At 45.0% G+C, this 23,757-nt stretch overlaps 2 protein-coding genes across 4 annotated transcripts; one reads left to right on the top strand and one right to left on the bottom strand.

Annotated features, from left to right (window-relative positions):
* Positions 1-136: 136 nt before the first annotated feature.
* Positions 137-11,663, top strand: prmt8b (protein arginine methyltransferase 8b). Of its 2 annotated transcripts, none has more exons than XM_062383265.1 (10): positions 137-800; positions 2,335-2,559; positions 3,995-4,150; positions 4,685-4,748; positions 5,109-5,251; positions 5,513-5,600; positions 6,991-7,106; positions 9,106-9,256; positions 10,014-10,135; positions 10,914-11,663. In XM_062383265.1, exons 1-10 carry the CDS (start codon positions 732-734, stop codon positions 10,995-10,997), a joined length of 1,218 nt encoding a protein of 405 aa, XP_062239249.1. In that variant the 5' UTR covers positions 137-731; the 3' UTR covers positions 10,998-11,663. The 2 variants fall into 2 exon arrangements, with proteins under 2 accessions (XP_062239249.1, XP_062239250.1); XM_062383266.1 differs by having other exon boundaries at positions 139-861.
* cracr2ab (calcium release activated channel regulator 2Ab) lies at positions 11,657-22,600 on the bottom strand. Of its 2 annotated transcripts, none has more exons than XM_062383263.1 (17): positions 22,316-22,600; positions 21,114-21,225; positions 20,726-20,918; positions 20,493-20,639; positions 18,899-18,989; positions 18,664-18,759; positions 17,764-17,951; positions 17,373-17,444; positions 16,714-16,762; positions 16,528-16,610; positions 15,526-16,252; positions 14,779-14,917; positions 14,221-14,302; positions 13,852-13,966; positions 13,449-13,550; positions 13,245-13,321; positions 11,657-12,581 (listed from the first exon to the last, which is right to left on the bottom strand). In XM_062383263.1, the coding sequence occupies exons 1-17, from the start codon at positions 22,466-22,468 to the stop codon at positions 12,494-12,496; spliced, it is 2,514 nt and encodes an 837-aa protein (XP_062239247.1). In that variant the 5' UTR covers positions 22,469-22,600; the 3' UTR covers positions 11,657-12,493. The 2 variants fall into 2 exon arrangements, with proteins under 2 accessions (XP_062239247.1, XP_062239248.1); XM_062383264.1 differs by having other exon boundaries at positions 15,526-16,159; positions 22,316-22,598.
* Between the last annotated feature and the right edge of the window lie 1,157 nt (positions 22,601-23,757).

Here is a 23,757-nt window from a genome sequence, read left to right as displayed (position 1 = left end):
TCTCTCTCTCTCTCTCTCTCTCTCTCTCTCTCTCTCTCTCTCTCTCTCTCTCTCTCTCTCTCTCTCTCTCTCTCTCTCTCTCTTTTAATAACGTCGGATTTCATCTCATCCAAGGGGCTCGCGATGGAACCCTTTCTTTTTTTGCTACTTTCTCGGGATCTGGAGATGTGAAGGGCGCACGGAGATGTGGATTGTGAAGGAGCGTCACGGCTGAGAGATGTCAAGTGTTTCCAAGCGGTGAAGAAGACGAGAAGAAGGAGTTTGTGTGTAAAGCTGCTGACCACCATTCTTGGTGGTGGGTGACACGTTAATAAATGTCCCTTTGGGTAGCCGGATCTTTACGCACAGATTTGGGGTTCGTCGTTTGGGAACGGGGGACTCAACCCGGTGCGCACCGGTGTAACAGATCCACCGACTCCTGCTGGAATCTGACCGTCAACCCCTCAACTTCAACACGGTGTCTCCAGGCGATAGACGGCCCCCACTATAAGACAACCTGTCTCACATTTACAGTATGGATTACTGGACCGCAAATCGATTCAACAACTTTTTCTTAATGTGACTGAAACACTGCCATCCGGCGTCACACGTTTCCTATCATGACTTTCTGTTTTTGCGCACATTGGTGCCACATATTTGGCGATCCTGGGTTATTTCTGACACGTTTCTACTCAGGATACATACCTTCCCGATCACTTTGAGGAGTTGGTGCGTAAATCTCGTCGGCTCCCATGGGACTGAGGCACTCGTCGCGGTGTTTGCTGCTGCGGCGGAAGATGGCGGAGGCGGACAGCTCGGAGGTAGGGACCTTGTGGTGTCCTGCAGCCGGTTAGCAGAGAGACGGCGGGGTGGGGGGGAACGGTCAGCCTCATTATTTGTATTGTGCTGACCAATATTTGACTTGATGGTTATTTATATCTGTGGTATCGTGGTGTCAAGCTCGTTTTTAGGAGTCAGTGATGCGAGGGCGTGCGCGCTTAGCAACGTGCACTTCCCGGTGTCCTGCAGATGATATGGAGAGGGGGATCTGAGCACACTGATGAAACTGCAGTAATAATAGAGATAGAGGCAGGAGATGTGCAGTTCAGGTTAAATGATCAGATTCTGATTATAGTCAGATAATAGTTAATAATAGTAATACAAGCAGGAGATGTGCAGTAATAATAATGATACATGCAAGAGATGTGCAGTAATAGTAATGATACATGCTGGAGATGTGCAGTAATAATAGTGATACATGCAGGATATGTGCAGTAATACATGCAGGAGATATGCAGTAATAATAGTAATACATGCAGGAGATGTGCAGTAATACATGCAGGAGCTGTGCAGTAATAATAGTAATACATGCAAGAGATGTGCAGTAAAAATAGTATTACATGCAGGAGATGTGCAGTAATACATGTAGGAGATATGCAGTAATAATAGTAATACATGCAGGAGATGTGCAGTAAAACATGCAGGAGATATGCAGTAATAATAGTAATACATGCAGGAGATGTGCAGTAATAATAGTAATATATGCAGGAGATGTGCAGTAATACATGCAGGAGATGTGCAGCAATAATAGTAATACATGCAAGAGATGTGCAGTAATACACATAGGAGATGTGCAGTAATACATGCAAGAGATGTACAGTTATAATAGTGATACATGCAGGAGATATGCAGTAATAATAACGATACATGTATGTGATGTGCAGTAATAATAGTGATACATGCAGGAGATGTGCAGTTCAGGTTAAATGATCAGATTCTGCTGAATGCCGGTATTGGTTGATCCCATGTCCTCTGTCCGTGGTGCTGAAAGTAATCTGCTTCCTTTACCGTCTGTCTGTGGAATAACTTACCGACTGTGTATGATTTTATTGATTATCGACTGCTTATCACAGGGTTCACCTTTCCAATCGCATTTAATTGTTTCACCAAGTGCACCACACTATTTTGGACATTAACACATTTCCAATTTGTAGCCTATTTTGTTTGCAATGTGAAATAAACCCACTCAGATAACGTACATTTATTGGCTTCCCCTGTTTTATTGTGTATGTATTTAAAGAGAATTAGAAATGCTCTGTTTAAATATTTGATCTGCAATTCAATTATTATTATATATAAATATATATATATATATATATTTCTCCCTCTCTGTATTTTCTTTTTTTTGGGGTGTGGTTGTCATGTAGGTGATTAGAGGTATCCACACCTGACTAACCTTTTATTTGTTTTGTGTTCTATTTAGGTTACAATTCTGCTTCTCTAAATCTGATAAAATTAAATTAGCACTCACAATCTCTCACTTCTGTAAATTTCTTTCTCCTCTTTCCCCTCCAGCGGCAGGCGCCTGTGACGGCCCCCCTCTCTCAGTCGGCTCAGCCCTTCCCACTGCCTAAACCAGTGCCTACCACCCACCACATGCCCTGCGTCCCCCACGCGCCTCATGTAGCAGCCTTGTCCACCTGTCCCGGTAGGGGCAAGATCGCCAAGTTCATCAGCCCGGAGGAGATGACATCACGGGACTACTACTTTGACTCTTACGCCCACTTTGGCATCCATGAGGTAGGGCGGACCGTGACGAGCAGCTTGGTGTGATCAGAGTGAAAGAATGGCACCAGATGCTCCCTGTTCTGTTGAACCTGATTCCCCTCATCTTTGCCAAGGAGCTTCAGCCCTGGTAGTCTGGCTCTCAGTCAGCACAATAAGTCAAAAATAATAATGAAACAGAACAGCAAAAGATTTGCGTCAACAGACAGGCTTTGATTTGAAGTAGTGATCCAAATCTTTTATCTGGCATTGATGGGTTTAGTTTTTCTATGCATATTCTCAGTTCACTGGATCTGACAATCAGTTTGTGATGTGCACGAGCCAAGTTTAAGACCAGACGCGTGCAAAACAAAGCCATCATCCTCAAAGAGTTGTCAGTACTCCAGCTCTTTTTGATCTTCTGTCTCAACAAAGCAGGAAATCAAAAACGAGACAACTCCAACACACCTTTAGAAGTTAAGAGCTTAACCTCCTGTAAACAAGTTTTCCCCTTAGTGGAACCGTTTAAATTCTCAAGATCTTGAGGAGGAGGGTTATTACTGCAGCAGTTTGACCAGCTCTTCATAAATCAAACCAATCCCTGTCGCTCTTTTACAGTCGTCTACAGTGAACTGCTAAATACAATTTTCAGAGCAACACCCCACCGAATGACCCTGATCTACAAAATGAGTGTGGTGGAAAAGTTTTGCGGACATATGGACCTTTTTTTAAATAGAGTCCATATTTAGCATGTGGGTCAGGTTTTTGTCTGCTTGCAGACAAAGAGAGTGGCCTGATTAGAGGAGTGTGAAGCAGAAGAGAAGAGCGAAAGTGGGATGTGTGAATGGGCTCGGGGAGATGGATACAGTGGCTCCCAGAAGGTTTTTTGTGCCGTACTCCTGCCTATTTCAAGAAGCTCCGCCCCTGTCAGGGAGACCTTTGGCCTAAATACACCTTTATCTGCACCAATGAACATGAAACGTGTTGCCAAGGAAACTGTACATCTGTTGTTTCACTTTTTGCAACATTTGCATGTGCATTTTGTAACTTTATGTATAGTTTTGGGCATTTTTATAAATCACACTGTTGTCCAGTATAGCTCTTACCTACAAGACAAAATGTAATCCCCTGGACTAATTTTATCCAGTTATAATAATAATCCACAATCAGCCGCCGTCTAAGTCTTGATCCATGATACAGATCCACAATCTGGATCCACAATCCTGATCCATGAACCAGGATGTTTCTGTGTCTTCCTCTTGAACAGAAACTGGGAGATGATTATGTGAAAGAACCACACAAAAGAAATGTCTTAGAAAGATATTAGACATGTATTAGAAATGTTTTCACCATGTCAACACTGCAAACCCCATTTGAGAACCACTGCAGAATAGAATCTGTGATGAAAGAAGTGAAATACCTTGATTTATCACGGCTATGACATCTCGGTTTTGTCTCCATCTTGAAACAGGAGATGCTGAAAGACGAGGTGCGGACGCTGACCTACCGGAACGCCATGTACCACAACAAGCACGCCTTCAAGGACAAAATCGTCCTGGACGTCGGGAGTGGAACGGGGATTCTCTCCATGTTCGCCGCCAACGCCGGCGCCAAACACGTGTACGGGGTGAGGCGGATACATGCACCCCTCCAAACCAATCATCAGCAGGCTTTTGGATCTTGTTTAAAATTCTATAAGAGAGTATGAGTCTGTATCCAAATGAAATATCACATCTGACACACACTTGCACATGTATCCTGCCTTTTTTTAAATGTCCTCTTCAGAGCCAGTGGCAAGAAATTGATGTTCTCTCTCAGACAATCTTACTCACAGAGACACTGAGAACCATCTGGCTCCCCTCGGAGCTGCAAGTCACGGGTTATACATTACCACCAGTGTCTCCCACAGTTATGTATGATTCATATGCTACATGACACCCAGGGATGGGCGAGCAAAGTGATGAATTAGTTCCCATGTGGTGCCGGGTCTGCGGTGACCGGGGACGTAAGTGTTTCGATGGATTATCAGCGTTTGATTAGATTTGTCCTTGGTCTCATACCCTTAAGGTGAGTCTGCTGGCCATGTGGAGGGAATGTGGTGGGTGACGCCCCCTGGTTGTTCTGCACAAGAAAATCTTTCCGTCTCCTTTTTCGCCCACAGATAGAATGTTCAAGTATATCAGAATACTCGGAGAAGATTATCAAGTCGAATCACCTGCACAACGGTAAGTTGAAACGGTTTTTCAATGACTACATTGGTCCTTTTATCCCTGTGTCTGAATGCAGGACGGTGTGAGGACGCATATATTAGGAGTGGTGTGAAAAATGTGAATATTTCCATCATCACCTTATCCAAGTATCCAAGCAAATGAGATGAAATACTGGTAACTGATCAGCAATAAATGAATAGATGAGGAAGTTTTCTACCACCCCCAGCTTAGTAGTGACATGGTTTAGACCGAGACAAGATGGACAAAAATGCAAGAATCCAGCCATGAGGCATGAGTCCAGTTATTAAGCTGGAATGATTTACATCCACATTACAATTTGTCGCCCGCTGTCTTTTGTGGCTCTCCGCACCACAGTCATCACCATCTTCAAGGGCAAGGTGGAGGAGGTGGAGCTCCCCGTGGAGAAGGTGGACATCATCATCTCGGAGTGGATGGGCTACTGCCTCTTCTATGAGTCCATGCTCAACACCGTCATATTTGCCCGGGACAAGTGGCTGGTACGTTGGTTTCCCCCGCTGTTCCTAGCTGCTCGCACATAAACAAGGCTTCTGACACATAAACATACTGGCGTCCAGATGCCCAGATGCTGAGGTCATGCACGAGTGATCTGGTTTCTGAGCTCAGTAGATGCCTGCAGGCTTTTAAACCCCACCATGCGCGGAACGTATGTTGCTGCCAGGTGTGTGTGTGTGAACGATGAAGATGATGGACGGCCTTTTGTGGTGCGTCCGCCGATATGTGAAGCTTCTCTCCCGCAGAAACCCGGAGGCCTGATGTTCCCCGACAGGGCCGCTCTCTACGTCGTGGCCATCGAGGACAGGCAGTACAAGGACTTCAAGATTCACTGTGAGTAGTCATCGTTGGATTTCTTTCTGTAAAGTCATCGCCTTTTTTATGTTTCCCACTCGATCTGTTTCCCCTCTTAGCTCTGCATAATAAATTATCACTGTGAATCCATCCATCCTTCCTTCCTTCCATTAGCTACAGCACATATCCTATGAGGGGCGCTGGAGCCGATCCAAGCCGACGTTGGGCGCCGGCCAACAATGGAGCTTCCACGCTCACGTTCACACCTACATTGCAAAATAGTTAACCTGAACCCAAACCCCGCACAAGGCTCCTATAGCCTGCAACTCCCAGAGTTTTTCAGATTATAAGATGATTGAATAAGGTCCTATATTGGTGATTTGGAGGCAACTTCATCATCTCATTAGGTTGAAATGGATAAAACAAGCAACTGCCAATTCTGCCATCCCCTATGAGAGAGAGAGAGAGAGAGAGAGAGAGAGAGAGAGAGAGAGAGAGAGAGAGAATTTGCTTGTGAAGTTCCAAAGAAATAAAGATTAGATGGCACATTTGCTAGCACACAGCTACCTATGTACATTGGCGGGCGGGACCCATCAAGGGCATTGAGTGGCGTTTATGTCCTTTTTAACAATATTTAGTTTTTGTCTTTACTCCGTTTTGTTCTTCACAAACTGGCTCAGCATTAATGAAGCAGTTAGTTAAGACTTTTAGAAACTATAGCACCAAGAGTGAGTTTATTCCACAGTGCATTCTTTGCTCCAAACTCACTCCATGTGTTCAAATTCTTTTCACAGCAGGAGCGCTGAGCTTAATCTTCGATTCACGATAAAAGCACAAACTCAGAATCTGGGTCAATAACTTCTCCTGAGTTTCCTGTCACTGCACAGGTGGTCTGGCCGGCTCTATTCCACGTAGGAACATAATTTCACACAAATCCGAAAATAATTCCTCCCACCCGTACCGTCATTTTTAGCATCTATCTGCGTTGTTGGCCTCCTCCACGTCGCCATCTTGCAGAATGAGTGTTCGGGCCCCCTGACAAAAACCAGGTTGGGTGGAGGGACAGAGGGGAATGGAGGAAGGAATGCTTGTTCTGTCAAATTTCAGCGAAAATTCTATTTTAAAAAAAACGTGCCAGACATGGTGGAGGAGGAAGAGGAGGAGGACGCCCGAGTCTATTTTCAGGAGGGCTCGTCTTTTTCCACCGTGGATAGACAGCAGGACAGCAGGAGTGCGAGGCTGTTCTTCCTGGCAGGAGTTAAGCGCTCTGCTTCATTTTCTCTGCTACCTGTTATTGTGCTGACAGCTTGGCAGGAGCAAAGAGAACAGGGCTTTCCAAAAAGAGAAAAGCCCTGACAGCACATACCGTGTGCACGTGTGACCACACGGGTGGTCTGTGCTTCAGATGTTTTCCTTTGCGTGTGCACAGGGTGGGAGAACGTGTACGGATTCGACATGAGCTGCATTCGCAACGTGGCCATCAGAGAGCCTCTGGTGGATGTGGTAGATACCAAGCAGCTGGTGACCAACGCCTGCCTCCTGAAGGTTAGAAATGTTCATGTATACATGCCACACACTGTATATAAAGAAGGACCACACATTAACTGTATTTACAGATGGATGATATATAGACTATATTTAAAGATCGAAGATATATAGACTATATTGAAAGATGGCCGACACGTTAACTCTATATAAAGATGGCCGATATATAGACTATATTTAAAGATGGCCGATATATAGACTATATTTCAAGATGGCCGATATATCGACTTAATTTCAAGATGGCCGATATACAGACTATATTTAAATATGGAAGATATATAGACTTTTTAGAAAGATGGGCGATACGTCAACTGTATATAACGATGGACGATATATAGAGGCTATATAAAGATGGACAAAACAGACTATAGGGAAAAGGAGACATGAACACAGTCTATGATTCCTGCATGATGAACGAGTGTGAACGCACGCCACCTTTTTGTTGTATACATTTGAAATAACCTGCACGTTAGACAGACAAACAAAAACACCTCTTTTGTGTTTCGCCACCAAGTGAATGAACTCATCCCCCCCCGTCAGCTGAGAGCATTTTCTGGGACATAATAGAGGTTTGTGTGGAGCTGTGATAGTCTGCCGCTCTGTCTCCATCCTCAGAGATACTAGTGGGCTTGTTCTTTATCTCACAAATGAACAGAGGATAAGAGCATTGAGGGAGGTGATAGCTTTTTGGGGTTTGGCCCCTCCATCTTTACTTCCTCTTCCCATTGACTTTCCTCTGTCACTCGTCCTTTTCACTGCTTTATATCACGCTTTCTCTTTTTCTATTTTGAAACATGCGATATTATCCTAATGTCTCTTTCTTGTTATCCGTTTTTCTCGTAACTTTCTTACCCTCATTTCCCATTTTCTCCTTCTAAAATCCTCACCTCCTCTTACCGTTCGTGCCCAGTCACGGTCTCTGATTGAAACAATGTCAGGCCTCGCTGGTCCCGAGCGAATAGGGGAGTCACACTCCGTCTCTCCCTCTGGTGAAATGAGACGAGCTCTCCGTCACTTGGATGAGCACAAAGGAGACTTCCTCTTGTGTTGGGAAAAGGTGACTAATAGTTTAGTTTGGAGGATAGTTCAGTACAGGGCTTATTCCCCCCCTCAACCCCCCTCGCTGCCAGCCACCTCAGCCCGTCGTAATTCAAAATGCCAATCACTCCTGTCATGATTAAATGACAAAGTCGCCAACAGGGATTTTTTTTTCTTTTGCCTACGCTTTGCTGGATATGAAGCTGGTCTCGTATCACTGGAAAGGTGTTGAATCGCAATTTGTCACGTTGACGCCACATGGCCGGGCGATCCAAACGCCCGATAGGCCCCCCCCGTCCAACCCCCCCCCCCTCTAAAATACAACATCATCTACATGCTAATTAGAGACACTCACCCCCTGCTCCCCTATCCTGCTCCCGTGTGCAAGAACATGTGATACTTAAATTTGAGGCTATATTTGTCAGGCAGTGCTCGACACACACACGCACACACACAAATACACCTTCCCTCCCTGAGTAGACTTGATGGAGGACACCCACACAGCATGTGTACTGTGAGCAAGCTTCATTTGGCAGCCCATGGTTTAACCTGTGGGCTTTCACACACACACACACACACAATCATGATGAATAATCGAGTAGGATTGACAGTAAAGCATGTGTGTGAGAGTTGACAAATGGGGGACAAATGTGTGTTTTTAGTGGGCTTGTACATTACTGTGCAGATTAAATTCATGAAACAATGTGAGATACGCCTTTAAAAAACTAAATTAAGTAAAACTAGTCGCCCCAGCAGTCGCCTGAAATAAAACATCTCGCAATGTTAAAGAAAGCTAAAATAAAATTCTTGGATCCACCAACTGATTCGGATACACGCCAACATGAAATGGTTTCTTTCCCGTCCAGTATCCAGTATCTTTCCACCAAGTTTTGTGTAAATCCATCGAATTATTGTTTGCGTGATCCTGCAATAAAAATAAAGACTTCATTTCATTTTGCAGGAAGTGGACATCTACACCGTGAAGCCAGAGGACCTGTCCTTCACCTCAGCCTTCTGTCTGCAGATCCAACGCAATGATTACGTCCACGCCCTGGTCACCTACTTCAACATCGAGTTCACCAAGTGTCACAAGAAGACAGGATTTTCCACCGGTGAGTCGAGGCCTCAGGGTTACAACACGGACACTTAACTAATCACAGATATCTGTCTCTGATATTTCGGCTGCAACACCTAAGCAAATGAAACAAAGATGTTGCCATAAAAATATGTTTCTCGATTCTTCTTGGTGAAGAGGCCAGAAAATGCAGAAGAACACATGATGGGAGAGAGTGCGATGCTTGATTTTCACGTTCTTCTTCACCCTCGTGTCCAACAAGCCTCTGAATTCCTCCAGTTTTTCCCCGAGCAGCAAATCAGAGTCTATTAATAGAAACCTCCTTGCACTTCGCCGTCTTAGCTCTCGGCTACACTCTGCTGGCGTTGCACGAGTTCGACCCGAACACAAGCACCGAGCACCTCTCCGATACAGCTTCATCTAGACGCCTATGACTAGTAGCTGTTATGTAAGTTCATGTTAATACATGTGTGTAGCCAGTGCTTACATAATACTGTGTAGAGGTGGTTCTATGTTTGGCCGAGTCTGTCGGGCCCGAGGCTGAGCATCACTGAGGGAGTTCTCTCCTCCGTGTTTCTCCCACTGGATGAGTAAGAACCCAGTTGCCTTGCAGTTACATTTCGTCCACGTGAACACAACCTGAGGCCGCTTTGTAAATCTTTTCTTTTCCTTTTCTCTTTACCCATGTCCTCTCCTCTCTACCTCACCCCTTTCCTGTTGAAACCAATTTCACCTCCTCTCCTATCCTCGTTTCCTGCTTCTATTCCATCCTCCCTTTCCCCTCCTCTACGCAGCTCCCGATGCTCCCAGCACTCACTGGAAGCAGACGGTGTTTTACTTGGAGGACTACTTAACTGTCAAGAAAGGAGAGGAGATCTTTGGCAGCATCACCGTCCGGCCCAATGAGAAGAATGTGGTAAGACTCATCAGATAATGGGCACCGAGTTAAAGTCGAACCACCACCATGTAAACTGAAAGCGCTCCGAGAGTGCAAAATATGCTGAGTTGTTCCCAGGTTCATGCCTCACCCCTCCACAAAATATGATGGGAATCGGTTCAGTAATTCTGCTGACAGACAGAGAGACAAACAAACCCTGATGAACAAAATAATGTCCTTGGCTGTGGTAAAATGGAAATTCCCATTGGAAAGAGTCAGGCTAACTGTTTCCCTCCATTTCTAGTCTAAGCTAAGCTAACTGGCTGGTTTTAGCAAGATATTAAACAGAAAGAGAAGTAGAAGAAGTCTTGTCTAATTCTGTGCCTTAGAGAATAAGCACAAGTAAATGTACCAGGTAGTATCAGTCAAAAGCATTTAGCAGTTTATCTACATTTTGTTAAATTGTAAGTTGAATTACTCAGAAAGTTGCCTCTGATAGTGATATCATTTTAAACATTATGTTTTCAGATAAGTATTATAGACATTAATCTGTAAACAGCATTTTACTCTAGCTGTACTATACCTACATTAAAGTAGGGCTGATTTGAAATATTTGACTTGATTTATGTGAGTTAAGTTTTGTAAACTAGTGTGTTTTTGTGAGTAAAATCTTAATAAGTAACGAGTAAATACAAGTAAAATATATTTTTTTATTTATACTTAAATACAGGGTGAGGTATTACAGTTACTTTGCACCCCTGGATTTAAAGAGCTGTTGTTGTTTGTTTTATTTAAGTGGACATTTTGTCTCTGGCAGCGGGACCTGGAGTTCACCCTGGAGCTGGACTTTAAAGGACAGCTCTGCGAGGCCGCCCTCTCCCACGACTACAAAATGCGCTAGGAGCAACACGACGGCAGCAGCGGTGGCGGCGCTCTGGCGTGGACGTTCCCTGCAGCCCCTCTGTTACACATCTGTAGAGAGGGGGGAGGGGGGGCACAGGCTCCCAGCTGGCTAACGAGGATGACCCCCGGACAAATCTGATTGGATGCCACTATGCCAGCAACTAAGCCATGTCATCGGAATAGGCAAAGTCTGCTTATCAGCAATACGCGAACCAACCTGATCGACCCCGGGCACATCGTTGAATGTAACCTCTGAAAACAACTTGATTCTTTTTTCTCGATTTTTAATGTTTTGGATTATAAAATAATAAAAAAAGCATTTAAGAGCCTTTATATTGTTAGTGCAGCTAATTGGAAAGTATTGATCTGTGTGATGTTGAAAGGGTAAGAGCACAGTCATTACCTGTTTTTACCTAAGTTGTTGTCAAGACTGATGATTTGTGTGTAATTGTGTTGAAGGAACAGTGGTTTTCGTTATTTATTCGCATGTGATTTGTTTTGTTTTGTTGCTTTATTGACTTCAGGAGGATGAACTGTTATTCATTTATTTCTTTTCATCGAGGGAAATGATTCAGAACAACTGTACTTTGGTGCCAGAATAAAACAGAACAACGTCTCCGGGCAGGAACCAACACACAGAAGTCATGAACCGCTTTGTGTCGAAAAGAACGTGAACAAAGAACCTGATGAATAAAAATGAGAAAGAATCAAAGGAAAATATTTTCTCTTTCTATTGATTTCATTTTGATTTAAAACCCTTTCAATGAATTTTGAATAATATATTTAAGTTTAAGCTTCACCAGAGACGTAGAGAGAAAATTTAGCCTGTGTGCAAACTAACGCTGATATTTTGCAAAACAAAATGTTTAGGCCTCTTGTTCAGAAGGAAATGATTTAAGTCACTAAGATTATATATTTTTTACAAACTATATACAAGAGAAAGGTTGACAAGAGAAGAAACTCACTGAGCATGTTCACAATGTTCTCCTCTAGACTATATCGCCACCTACTGGCCCGGCACGCTTGTTTGAGCATTAGAAGTCGTTTTTGTTGCCTGTGGATGGATAATTGTATTTTATTTTTTAAATGGAGTGAAAATATCCGTTAATAATATATATATATATATATTTCTGCAGTAGTGTCAACAGGGCCTGAGACTTTAAAGCTAAAATTCAGTTATAAAAAGCCTAAAGTATATTTGTGATTTTTCTCCTCAGTGAAAGATATTGAAAGTAATTATTTTACAGAAAATATGTGTACCTTAAATCTTGTTGACAGCACAACTGTAATATGTCATCAAAGCGTTATTTACATGAAATAGTGCAGCACCTTAGTTTCACTGCAGATCACTGCACTGCGATCTATGTCAAGGTCCTTTACACGAGTAGAAAACTGATTTCACCGATCTCTTCTAATAATGCAGGTTCAGAAGTGATCAGAAGCCGATTTCTTCCAAAAGTTGTAGCTGTTTTCTTTGTGTCGTCCAGTGAGTCTTCACTTGCAGCAGGCCTTCTTCTTCACGGGCTGAGCACTGAGGCTGACTGTCGTGTCTCTCACCCGGTCCTCCTGCTCCATTAACACTCTGAGGAAAGACAGATCGAGGAAGAAAGGGAAGATGCTGTCAAACAACGGTGACGCCACCAAAGATAAACTTCCTTACAAAGAACAAATTAACATCTAGCCCTCAGTTCTTTTTTGTACCTCTGCACCGGTGACACCCAGTGGCCGGAGGTGTTATGTTTATGGGGTGGTCTATCCATCCATTTGTCCCATTATCATGAACAAGATATCTCAAGAACGCCTTGAGGCATTTCTTTAAATCTGGTGCAAATATACAATCTGATTCACAGAGGAAGTGATTTGATTTTGGTGGCAAAAGGTTAACGGTCAAGGTCACAGCGACATAATGTTTTTGTAAAAGTATATATCAGGAAAACCCATAAAGAATTCACTTAGACTCAAGGGTGACATGATTAGCATTTGGCAGTACAACATCAAAATGACTGTGACCTTGTGAACACATTATCTTAAGAAAGCCAAGAGAGAATCCCTTCAAATTCGGTACAAATGTTCACTTAGACTCATTAATTAACTGATTAGACCTGGATGGTCAAAGGTCAAAGGTGAAAGGTCACCATGGCCTCACAATACATGATTTTGGACTGTGTGGGATTGATTCGATTTCAGAAGCACTGGTTGGAGAATCTTTCTGTTGTCTTTCTTTTACGCTACACCGTGAGCTTACCTTGCCAGGTGCGTCAGGGACTCGGTCACGTTCTTGCCTGTGTAGGCACTGACCTCGAAGAACATCACCTTGTTCTCCTGCACAGGACACGTCATCAAAGACACAGTTGGAACGGTCAATACAGAATAGGGAACCAGTCCATTGCCCTTGACAACATTTTGAGTGTAAGAGTCAAGTATCCAGGACCTTTACAGTTAAACTCACATAAGCCAGTTGCTCGGCTTCTTTAAATGACACCTCCCTCTCTCCATCCATGTCCATTTTATTGCCTATAAGGAGGACAGGGATCCCTTCTCCTGCAGCTTCCTGAAAAAGCAAGATGGTTTGATGTTGAGCATCCATCGAGTTAGATGGATTTGCAAGACACAGAAGAAAAAAAACTGAATGAAGCAGAGGTTGATGTAAAACTCCATGGCTCCTTTAAGATGACATTTGAAACCTATGCTGAACCTGTGGATAATTCAAATGCTAGACTTATCAATCACACTACATAAAAAGATCACAAATAAAAGAGATTCAGCTGTAAATATAACAACATTATAAGGTTAAAGTAAAACCACTAAAGGAAAGCAGAGTTGGAGGAGACGTGGCAGGTCAAAGGTCACACCTGGACGTTGAGGAGCCAGGGTTGCACGGCCGAGTAGCTCTCCTTCACCGTGACGTCGTACATCACCACCACGCCGTCGGCCTTGCGGAAGAACTGCTTGGTTATGCTGCGGTACCTGCGTTGGGTATATCCGCGATTACTTTGCATGACTAGTAGCATATTTAATTTGACTCAATTGCATTTGAAAAGACATTAAAAAAAGTATAACAAAGAGTTTTCAATCAAATTTTGTTCACAACAGTATTTAAAAAACACTTTAGATGTGCTAACAGTTTATCATTCAGATTTTGTCTCATTTTTGTCCTTTTACATTTTTCTTTAACATATTTTGGCTGAAATATGCATCAAAAAACAAAGAAAAGAACTCACCTCTCTTGACCCGCTGTGTCCCAGAGCTGCATGGCTACCTGCATGCTGTCCAGGGTTAGTGTCTTCACACTGTAGTCAACACCTACATGACATCACCAGGATTATTCAATGACTTCCATGTAGGAGGGGTTTTTATTTGCTGCATTTCTCATATGTAACGACTATTTGAAGACGAGAATCGGTTCTGACGGAAACGAAGACAGAAAGAGCGACTCGGGGGCCGAGCGAGGTGCGGCCCTGACGGGGGACGGGGACGGGGGACGGGGGGGGGGGGGGGGGGGGGGTTGAACTAAGTGGAGATAACGAGGCCCCGGCGAGGATTTGGAAAAAGATGAAAGCAGAGAGAAATCCTTCAGAAGTGACATAATCTGCACAGTACAATGTGTGCCAGGGCTCTGACACGGGCGGTGGGACTCCTCAAGCCCTTTCATGTGACACTAAGTCGCCCTCCTCCGTGCTCGCATCCACAAACACAGGCACGTAACCTGCACGTGCCGCTCAGACGGCTTCAAAGCAGCCACAGAACCCTGTATGATCACAATACGTCTTTCTTCTCACCCACAGTAGCGGTGGTGGCCGGGTGGAAGCGGCCCTCACAGAAGGAGCGCAGCAGCGACGTCTTGCCCACGCTGGAGTTGCCGACCAGGACGACCTTGAAGAGGCGGTCCGGGGCGAAGAGTTCCACTTCTCTGGTCCTCTGATGATGAGAGATCAGAATCACAATCAGAAATACTTGATTATCGATCCCCCGGGGGAAACTGGGCTTTGTGACAGTTGCACCAACCGAGAATAGAAATATAGACAAACGTAAAAATAGCAAATTATAATTAATTATAATAAATAGAGACATAGTAAAAAACAGTAAGAAGGTAGAAAATGTGTGCCTTTTGTTCAAAACACACACAAACACACACACACACGCACATATACTTTACATATACACACAGAGGCCATGCATAAAAAAACACACACACACACACACCTCTATTCTGTTCATCCACACACACATACATACATATACTGTACATATACACAAGCAGTACATCCATACACACATATACAGATAAGCAGTACATTCACATACACACACACCTACAGTGCTTTAATGTGACACACAAATTAATTTATTAAATATCGGTTTACAGATAAATATAAGTTCATGTGTGTGTCTATATATATGTATATATGAGGGTTAAGGACAGAGGATGTCACACCATGTTAAAGCCCTGTGAGACAAATACAAATTTGATTGATTAACAATTTATGTATAGGGCTATAGTTGTGTGTGTGTGTGTGTGGACGTACTTGTTGCGTCTCCTTCCCTACAGGCTGTCCTCGCGGAGACGTGGGCGTCTTTTTAGCCAGGCCAAGTCGGGATTTCCTCGCCGAGTGAGATTCCGCCGGCACCGGAAGACGACTGGAGGTCGGGGGGGCTGGGACGTCTGCTGCCATCACAACAGTAGGTTCAATGTCGCCCTGTGCTGCCGCTGCATCTTCCTCCTCCTCATCGTCGTCCTCCTCATCCTCCTCCTCACTGAGCTGGTGCAGTAAGAGCTGGGGCCCGCCCAGGAGCAGGTGGGGCAGGTGGTCCTCCTCGATGGAGATGACCCGACGGAGGGGCCACCCGTCTATTGGGGAGTCCAGCCCCTCCTCCTCCACCCCTGGCTTCTTCTCCACCTCCACTCGCCTCCCTCGTTCTCTGTCTTTCCTCGTCACCCTCTTCACGGGAGCCATCTTGCTGGGCCACCTTTTGGCTTTCGTCTTCACATCGTGCACTTTGGGAGGAGCAGAGTTGGCGCAGCCGTTGGATAAGCTGGAGTTCTTCTTGGCGGCCGGGCGCTGCTGACATGCCGGGGCGCTGACCACGGGGATGGAGGAGGAGGAGGAGGAGGAGTAGGAGAAGGTATTGGTTGTGGGTGTATTGGGGGTATCTTCCTCACTACAGGAGGAGGAAGCAAAAAACACGATTTGAAGGTGCTCTCTGGGCAAGGCCTCCAGAGACTGGAAGGACCCGTCCACCAAGAGAGGGGCTCTTTGGAAACAGAGGAGAAGCAGAGGATATACTGGATCAATCCACTTGACTTGAACAAATGGAAAGCTGGAGGCCAAAGTGCCCAAATGTGTCATTTAAACAAAAACTGTTTTTTTGATTTCTGGACGTGTATAGAATCAGATATCCTCTGTTTTTCCTTCAATCATGAATGATTTTCACATCTCACCGACGAGGAAATTCCTCTTTGACACACAGGAAAGAATGTGACAGGAGTGATTTGTGTTAGAAGAGAACAGAGACGACGAATGAATCACCTTTTCAGCGGCAGGCTGGTGTCGTCGAACATGCTGCCGAGGCCCGCTCTCTGCTTCTGCTTCTTCCTGAGCGACGTGCGAGGCTGGTTTGAACAAAGAGGGATGTGTAGCAAAGATACGATAATCAGTCGAGAAAAAAAAAACGTAGCGGGAAAACACCACTGCAATTAAGTGACATGGACTTACCACACCGGCGCAGATGTCTCGCTCGTCCTTCAAATGTTTGTTCATCTCTCTGGAATTAGAGAGAGGGGAAGAAAGTTGGAATCGTTTCGATGGAAAACAGAAAAATATTAGATTTCGCTCATTGGAACGCTTTCCTCCGCCAAGGCCCAACAGACGCCTTAAATTATCTCACTGCACCAAATGTTTCTGATTTTTTTCACATGTCCTGCCAAGGATCTCCAGATTGTGGAGGATCTCCAGCCGCGGTCTCACTTTTTACAAAGGTGCCGACTGGAGAAACTCCGGAGAAGGTCTGGAGGCCCTCACTCGGACAAAAACAATCCCTGGATCCAACTCCTGATGGGGATCTGCACCAAAATATTACAGCTCCTTTTCTGAGCCATATTTCCTTCCACCGAATTCCGTGGACATCCTTTTTTTGTTGTTTTGGTCTGATCTTGTTTAGAATCCAATAAATAGACAGGGGCGACCTTGGCAGTGGTAGAACTGTCCCTCTGCTGGGACTTTGAAAACCCCTTAACTGCTTTTGGAATTTGATTTGTGATGTTTGCCAATTAGGGACCGAGACACAAGCACAAAAAGATTTAAACCAATTACCACCCAGGTGTAAAAAAAAGAAAGAAAAGAAAAACAACTCATTTTGGACGACCCTGTCATACCTGAGGAGGTCAAGCTGCTTCATGAGACTTTGCTTCTCTCTCTGCAGGCCCTCGGTTACTCTGTACATTTCCCTAAAACAAGACAGAACGACAGAGAAACATTCAGTTCTCAGTAAAAGTACAAGTTTGAGAGCGTGTGTGAAGTATTTCAAACATTCTGTGGCAACTTCTATCAGGGTTTATCTCAAGTTAAAGCTGAGTTTAGGGTAAAGGTAAAGATTAAGTTAGGATTTGACATATCTCAGACTTAACGGTGGTGAAGAAACACACTGTTAATGCAAATGATACTTAAATAAGTGCACCGAGCCTGTGTGTGTGTGTCTGTGTGTGTCTGTGTGCGTGTGTGTGTGTGTGTGTGTGTGTGTGTGTGTGTGTGTGTGTGTGTACCCACATCTCCTTCTCCTGGTGCAGCCGGGCGGCCTGCTCCTGCAGCATGGTCAGCTGCTCCTGGGCCATTCCCAGCTCCTGGCTGGTGCTCTCCAGCGCCCGCAGCAGCTCGTCGTTGGTCATCTTCAGCTTGACGTTCTCCACGTGGCTCTCCTGCTTCTCGCTGCTCAGCTCGCGGCACTGGAGCTCCAACTGGAGCCGGGGGGGAAATGATCGCAGGAATGAAAACGCGCTAATTCCCTGCGAGCGCACGAGCATGCTTAGAGTATCCAAGGAGAAAAAGGGAGCAGTTTCAATCTCCTCCCTACACCACATGATGAGAGGGTAAAGATTAATACCACCTTTTCCATTGATGCATATTCTGCACATTATGGAAACTTTTCATTTTTCTTTACAAAACCACAGAAAACATCTTGCATCAACTGCTCAGTTTTTCTGAATAAACTACATTGTCATTTTCCTGAGAGAGCTCAAATTACTTCTTTCAACCTGAACTAATAACAATGAAATTCATGTTACTGAAAAACTCCATCATCAATATTTTAACCTCAAACTCTAACATAAATAATCTGGAATATTTTCATTATTTTAATTCCGCATTTTGAACTTTTTTATTTCTTTTTATTTCTGAAATACTTTTTGAATGAATTTGCCTGAAATGTTTTAATTCAGTGCAAAGCCCTTTGTAACTTTGTTTTGAAAGTGATGTATTAATAAAGTTATAATAGTAATATCATTACCATAAAAAGAATATGATCCATTTTGTATGATTGTGCCTTGTTACATCATTATACATTAATGTGTATAATCAATTGCACTAAGACACTTTCCAGCTTCTGACTTGGGGTTTGTTGTTGTGTAACTTGTAAATTCGGTCACGTTGTGTTTGGAGACGTCCACTCACCCTCTTCTGTTTCTGGAAAATCTGCTCCAGCTCCTTCTCCTTTGAAACCAGTTGGTGCTCCAGGTCGTGGCTGCGCAGCTGAAGAGTCTCAGAGTCCTGCGAAGGCCCGGGGGGGTTGGGGGGGTTGTGGGGGGGAGAAGAGTTTTTAAGAGCGCTCGTGTGGACGGCGTCACATGACTCAGAGAGTTGGAACATCTCAGCACAACAACGTGACCCCTTTGCAAAGCGGCTGTACCTTCAGCAGCAGCCGGTCTTTCTCGGTCTTGATCTGCGACTCCATCTCCTCGTACAGATGGCGGATCTCACTGTCGTGTGTCGCGGACTTCCTGCAGAGAGGGACGGGGACAGGGACAGGGACGGGGACAGGGACAGGGACAGGGACAGGGACGGGGACAGGGACGGGGACAGGGACGGGGACAGGGACAGGGACCGGGACGGGGACAGGGACGGGGACAGGGACGGGGACAGGGACAGGGACGGGGACGGGGACGGGGACAGGGATGCGGACGGGGACGGGGACAGGGAAAGGGACAGGGACAGGGACAGGGACAGGGACAGGGACAGGGACAGGGACAGGGACGGGGACAGGGACGGGGACAGGGACAGGGACAGGGACGGGGACAGGGACAGGGACAGGGACAGGGACAGGGACAGGGACAGGGACAGGGACAGGGACGGGGACGGGGACGGGGACAGGGACAGGGGAAACTGGTGAATGAACAGTGTGACATAATATCTATAGCATCTGGGAACAGTGTGGCTTTGTTGTCTCGGCTCAGCTTAAGCTCTGCATTTCTAATTGCATGTAAATACTTTAACACACACACACACACACATACACACACACACACATTCCGAGCTTCATTTTTCAAAAGAATACTGAGCGGTATTTACATTCCCTCCGACGATTGTTAAGCCACTTAGTTAAGTCTGGAGGAAAAACAAGCTGTACCATGCTGTGCCATGGGAAAACTACCCCATACATGTCATCCCATCAACACATGTGTACACACACACACAGACACACACAAACACACACATCTTTAACATCAAATCATCTCAGTAATCATCACCTGAGGTCCTTAGCTTGTTACGTGAGAAAAGCAATTAAAATATCGATGGAGTTATCACACATTTCTCGCCTCTTCTCATGTTATTATATCAACGTGTTTCAGCAGCAGGCGGTCGGACCTCGGAGCAAGCCTCCAGATTAGTGGTCATTTGACACGGATAACAGGGTTTGTTCTATGGAGAATTACAGGTAAATCCCTGCAATCGCTCGAAGGCTGCGGGTCTGACACGGTGCAGTAAAACACACACACACAGGCAGACGCACACATGTCACCCATTCTTTAGGTGGCTAATGAAGTGCAGTACTCAAATGTTTCGAGTGTGAGAGCCAATTGAGAAATTAAGCCTTTTAACCCTCCACACGCTCACTGCATTTATTTTAAATCCCTGAATTTCTATTTTATTTGTTTGTTTATTTATTTGAGAGAGACAGAACTGATTGATGAAAAGACAAACTACTGTTAATGAGGCAGAGTTAGCTATATAAGCTCATTTTCATCTGTTTGTCCCTACACCTAGTTTTTACACGATAACCTGAAATCAAATACAATGACCTATGTTAGTATAAATCTAACCAATCGATCGAATATCAAATTTTTCAGATTTTGAGATATGGCCCTCTTTCTCTGCTCCTCTCCTGCCACTCTCTCAATCTTCAAACTATAATGGTTTTGCGATATGAACAGGATCAAACCAACAACAGACAGTGTGAGTTGGATTTCAGAGGGTTAGGACAGAGAGTGCATGTGTGTTCCTACCTCTGGAGGGCGCTCTCCATCTCTTTCTTGTCCTGGTGGGCCTCTTTTATTTGGTGGGTGACCCTGGCCAGGAACTCCTCGAAGTTGGACAGGAGGTGAGGCTCGTCTCGCCGGAGCTCCGCCCACAGACTGCGCACCTCACCTGGACTGAAAGGGCGTGAAAGCAGAATGTAAACATGGGTAAATGCAAATACAGTGGAAATGCATATGAGCGTTTTTCAGGGATTACTCACTCCTCGAACACGTGACTGGCTCCCAGGGTCTCCAGCAGCATGGAGAAGTGCCTCTCCTCCTCGTCCTCGCCTCCTGACAGCTTGGCCTCCCACTGGCTCTGGTAGAGGGCCTCGTTGGCTCTGCACGTGGGGCTGGGGGCCCGGGTGCTGTGGTCGTCGGTGATGGAGATCCTTCGGCCGTGCAGGAACTGACCTGAGACAGAGAAGCATTTTCAAAATAAATACACACGATAGAAGCATGAATGGTTCTTGTACAGGTGAAAGCTATTAAATCTATGATTGCTGCGTAACTGACATCAATGAGTCAGTTCATTGGCTTTATGAAGCCCTCCATCCTCCTCGTCGCTGTTATAAGCACATTTAAGAGTGCATGCAGTCTGAAACCTACTGAATCCTGAGGAGAAGACCTCCAGCGTGAGGTAACCTGTTTGCTCTGTGTCCAGGGAATCGAACACGTCCTCCAGCTCGGCCGCAGACAGCGGCAGCTCCCTGTGGAGCCTCTGCAACGGAAAACACACACAGGACATTTACACTATGTTGCACCGAGCCAAACTGCACATGCATGATCAACAACACAAAACGTGACACAACGTTCACCCTGAGTGAGGTCAGGAGTGAGTGTGGAAATAATTAAAGTCACTTTCATGGCATGATAATCAGTGTCCACATCAGAAAGTGTCTTAAAAGGCTTAACTATGCAGAACCTGGCTCCGGAAGCCCTCAAACAACACAAACAACAGCAACAAAAGGTGTGAAGCTCAAAAGGCCCAGGTCCTAATTAACATAGAACACGGCTCGCTCACTGTTAGTGCTCTGAAGTGTGTGTGTGTGTGTGTCTATGTGTGTGAGCTGAACTTACTGTCCTCATTATCATTTCCATTAGCGCTGCTACTCTGCCACTTCAGCCGCTGTTCTGATAGTGTTGAATGGGTGAAGTGCTGCTTTAACAACGGTGATGTAACGTGGAGAAGAAATGAAATCTCCAACCTGAGTGTCTCTGACTCGTCGTGACAAGAAACTATAACGAAGCGCGTTCCTGTTGTTGTCTGGAGAGGATTAAAGTTTAAGATGGAGTCGCAGAGCTTCTGAGGAGTTTAAGACAAAACGTGTGAGACTTTTACTTGATTGTTTAGCTATTTCCTTTGGTTCCTTTATCATTTTCTTTTGCTTCTTACCTTTATATGATATTATATTTGATAATTTTTTTGTATTATTTGGCTTTTGCTTTAATTTGCGTTACAGCGCCTCACTGTTCTTGGAAGATGCAAAAGCCCTAAACCGAGAGATATTTAACTTTTGCTAATTGGTATTGATAAATAATATATTAATAATGTAATAATTATTGATATATTCTTTTGCACAGTCATGTAACTGGGGGCCGAAGACTGAAGTTTGAAAATGTTGAAATCGGGAGGTGTGAAGTTAGAAAGGAGCAAGTTCACAGAACCTCTGTAGGCTTTGACTCAAGAGCTGATTAGCTGCCGTCTCAAGCTTCGAATACTTTGCATATTTTCCCAAATTCCTACCTTTATTCAGACACACACACACACACACACACACACACAGACACACACACTCTCTTTTCCTAACCCTCATGTCGGTGCGGGTGATGAAGCCCTTGCCCTCCACATCGCAGGTCTGGAAGAACTCCTTGGTCTTGTCCAGGAGGCCGATGCGACCCCACTCCGAGCTCCTCCTGCCTGAGCTCAGTCTGAGGCCGTTCACCCTGCTCTCCTCCTCCATTGCCTCTCTGTTGTTCTCTCTCTCTGAGGGCACTTGAGGAGCATGTACTTCTGCAATCAGACGTCCGGCCTCCTCACTGGCCCTGCATCCTGTCCTCTGGGGCTATCACGGTCGCCATGACGACAGAGACAGATGATGAGATCCCTGATAGCAGAGACGGAGACAAACACGACAGACTTGAGGTCAAACTTTTAAACTTCTCATCGCCGCAAAAAGGCTTCTTTAACACCGGTGGCGTTGCACAACTAATCGGAATAAGAATGCAACAGTGCAACACTTGTAACCACTCGACAGTACTTCCCTTTTTTCTATCTAGACCCAGGACAAGCGGCTGAAAAGGAAATGTAAACACAGTGTAAAGGATTATCTTAATACCCGGCCATACAGAACACATGACGGCGTAATACGTGCGGCGCTGTGAGAGCGGTCACCGAGAGGCAGGAGAATGGAAACGGTGCTGCAAGACTGTTTCATGTCCCCCCCCCCCCCCCCCCCTCTTTGAGCTATCACAGTGGCTCTTTTTGTTTTCCATCACGCCTGGTTTTGAACTTGGAGCTGGACGAATGTGGTTTTAAGAGATCAAACGTCTCAATATGAACTTGGCTGTGAAGAACTGACTTGAATAAATCCACGTTATCAGCAGCATCAAGTGTATTTTAATTTGTGCAAACCCTATATAAAGGAAAAGCTCTTCTAAATAAGAAGTTGAATGAATATGGAAACTTTTTTTTACTGAATACCACGTAAAAGAAACTGGTCTCCTACAGCTTTTGTTTGATCTCCTCTTAATTCGGCCTCTGAACGCTTTCATGTAACAATCGCTTTTTCCAATAGACCAGAAAGATGAGTGAAGCTCTTACCTTTTCCCAGATGAAAGTGAAAAGCCTCTGTGTTCCTTTGCGCTCTCAGTGATCAGCAGAGCAGCGGCCGCGCTCTGAGTTTAGGAAGTCTTCGCTTCAGAGATGAATGTGAGTCATTCTGCAACCATGTGATGTCATGAGGAAGCAGCCTGAGGCTTTACAGCCTGCGTCCCTGCTGAGAGAGAGAGAGAGGGAGAGAGAGAGAGAGAGAGGGAGGGAGGGAGAGAGAGAGAGAGAGAGAGAGAGAGGGAGGGAGAGAGAGGGAGGGAGAGAGAGGGGAAGAGGGAGGGAGAGAGAGAGAGAGAGAGTGAGAGGGAGGGAGAGAGAGAGGGAGAGAGAGAGCTGCAGGGTCAACTCTATTTGAGGGTAGCACGTATGCAACATGTTTACATCCAGTGTAACTTTAAAAATGTCTGCTCAGATCAGATA

The sequence above is a fragment of the Platichthys flesus genome, chromosome 23 (assembly GCF_949316205.1).
Source record: "Platichthys flesus chromosome 23, fPlaFle2.1, whole genome shotgun sequence".
Taxonomy (NCBI): domain Eukaryota; kingdom Metazoa; phylum Chordata; class Actinopteri; order Pleuronectiformes; family Pleuronectidae; genus Platichthys; species Platichthys flesus.
Note: the sequence above shows the minus strand (reverse complement) of the source record. Positions and strands in the feature narration are given on the sequence as shown.

What these genes read in the sequence shown, in the direction of transcription:
- prmt8b (XM_062383265.1), top strand. Translation starts at nt 732, where the DNA reads ATGGGACTGAGGCACTCGTCGCGGTGTTTGCTGCTGCGGCGGAAGATG. An exon ending in CGGAGGCGGACAGCTCGGAG is followed by an intron (nt 801 to 2,334) that starts GTAGGGACCTTG and finishes TTTCCCCTCCAG; the next exon opens with CGGCAGGCGCCTGTGACGGC. An exon ending in CCCACTTTGGCATCCATGAG is followed by an intron (nt 2,560 to 3,994) that starts GTAGGGCGGACC and finishes ATCTTGAAACAG; the next exon opens with GAGATGCTGAAAGACGAGGT.
- cracr2ab (XM_062383263.1), bottom strand. Translation starts at nt 22,468, where the DNA reads ATGGAGGAGGAGAGCAGGGTGAACGGCCTCAGACTGAGCTCAGGCAGG. An exon ending in GCCAGTCACGTGTTCGAGGA is followed by an intron (nt 20,640 to 20,725) that starts GTGAGTAATCCC and finishes ACGCCCTTTCAG; the next exon opens with TCCAGGTGAGGTGCGCAGTC. An exon ending in AAGCAGCTTGACCTCCTCAG is followed by an intron (nt 16,763 to 17,372) that starts GTATGACAGGGT and finishes CTCTAATTCCAG; the next exon opens with AGAGATGAACAAACATTTGA.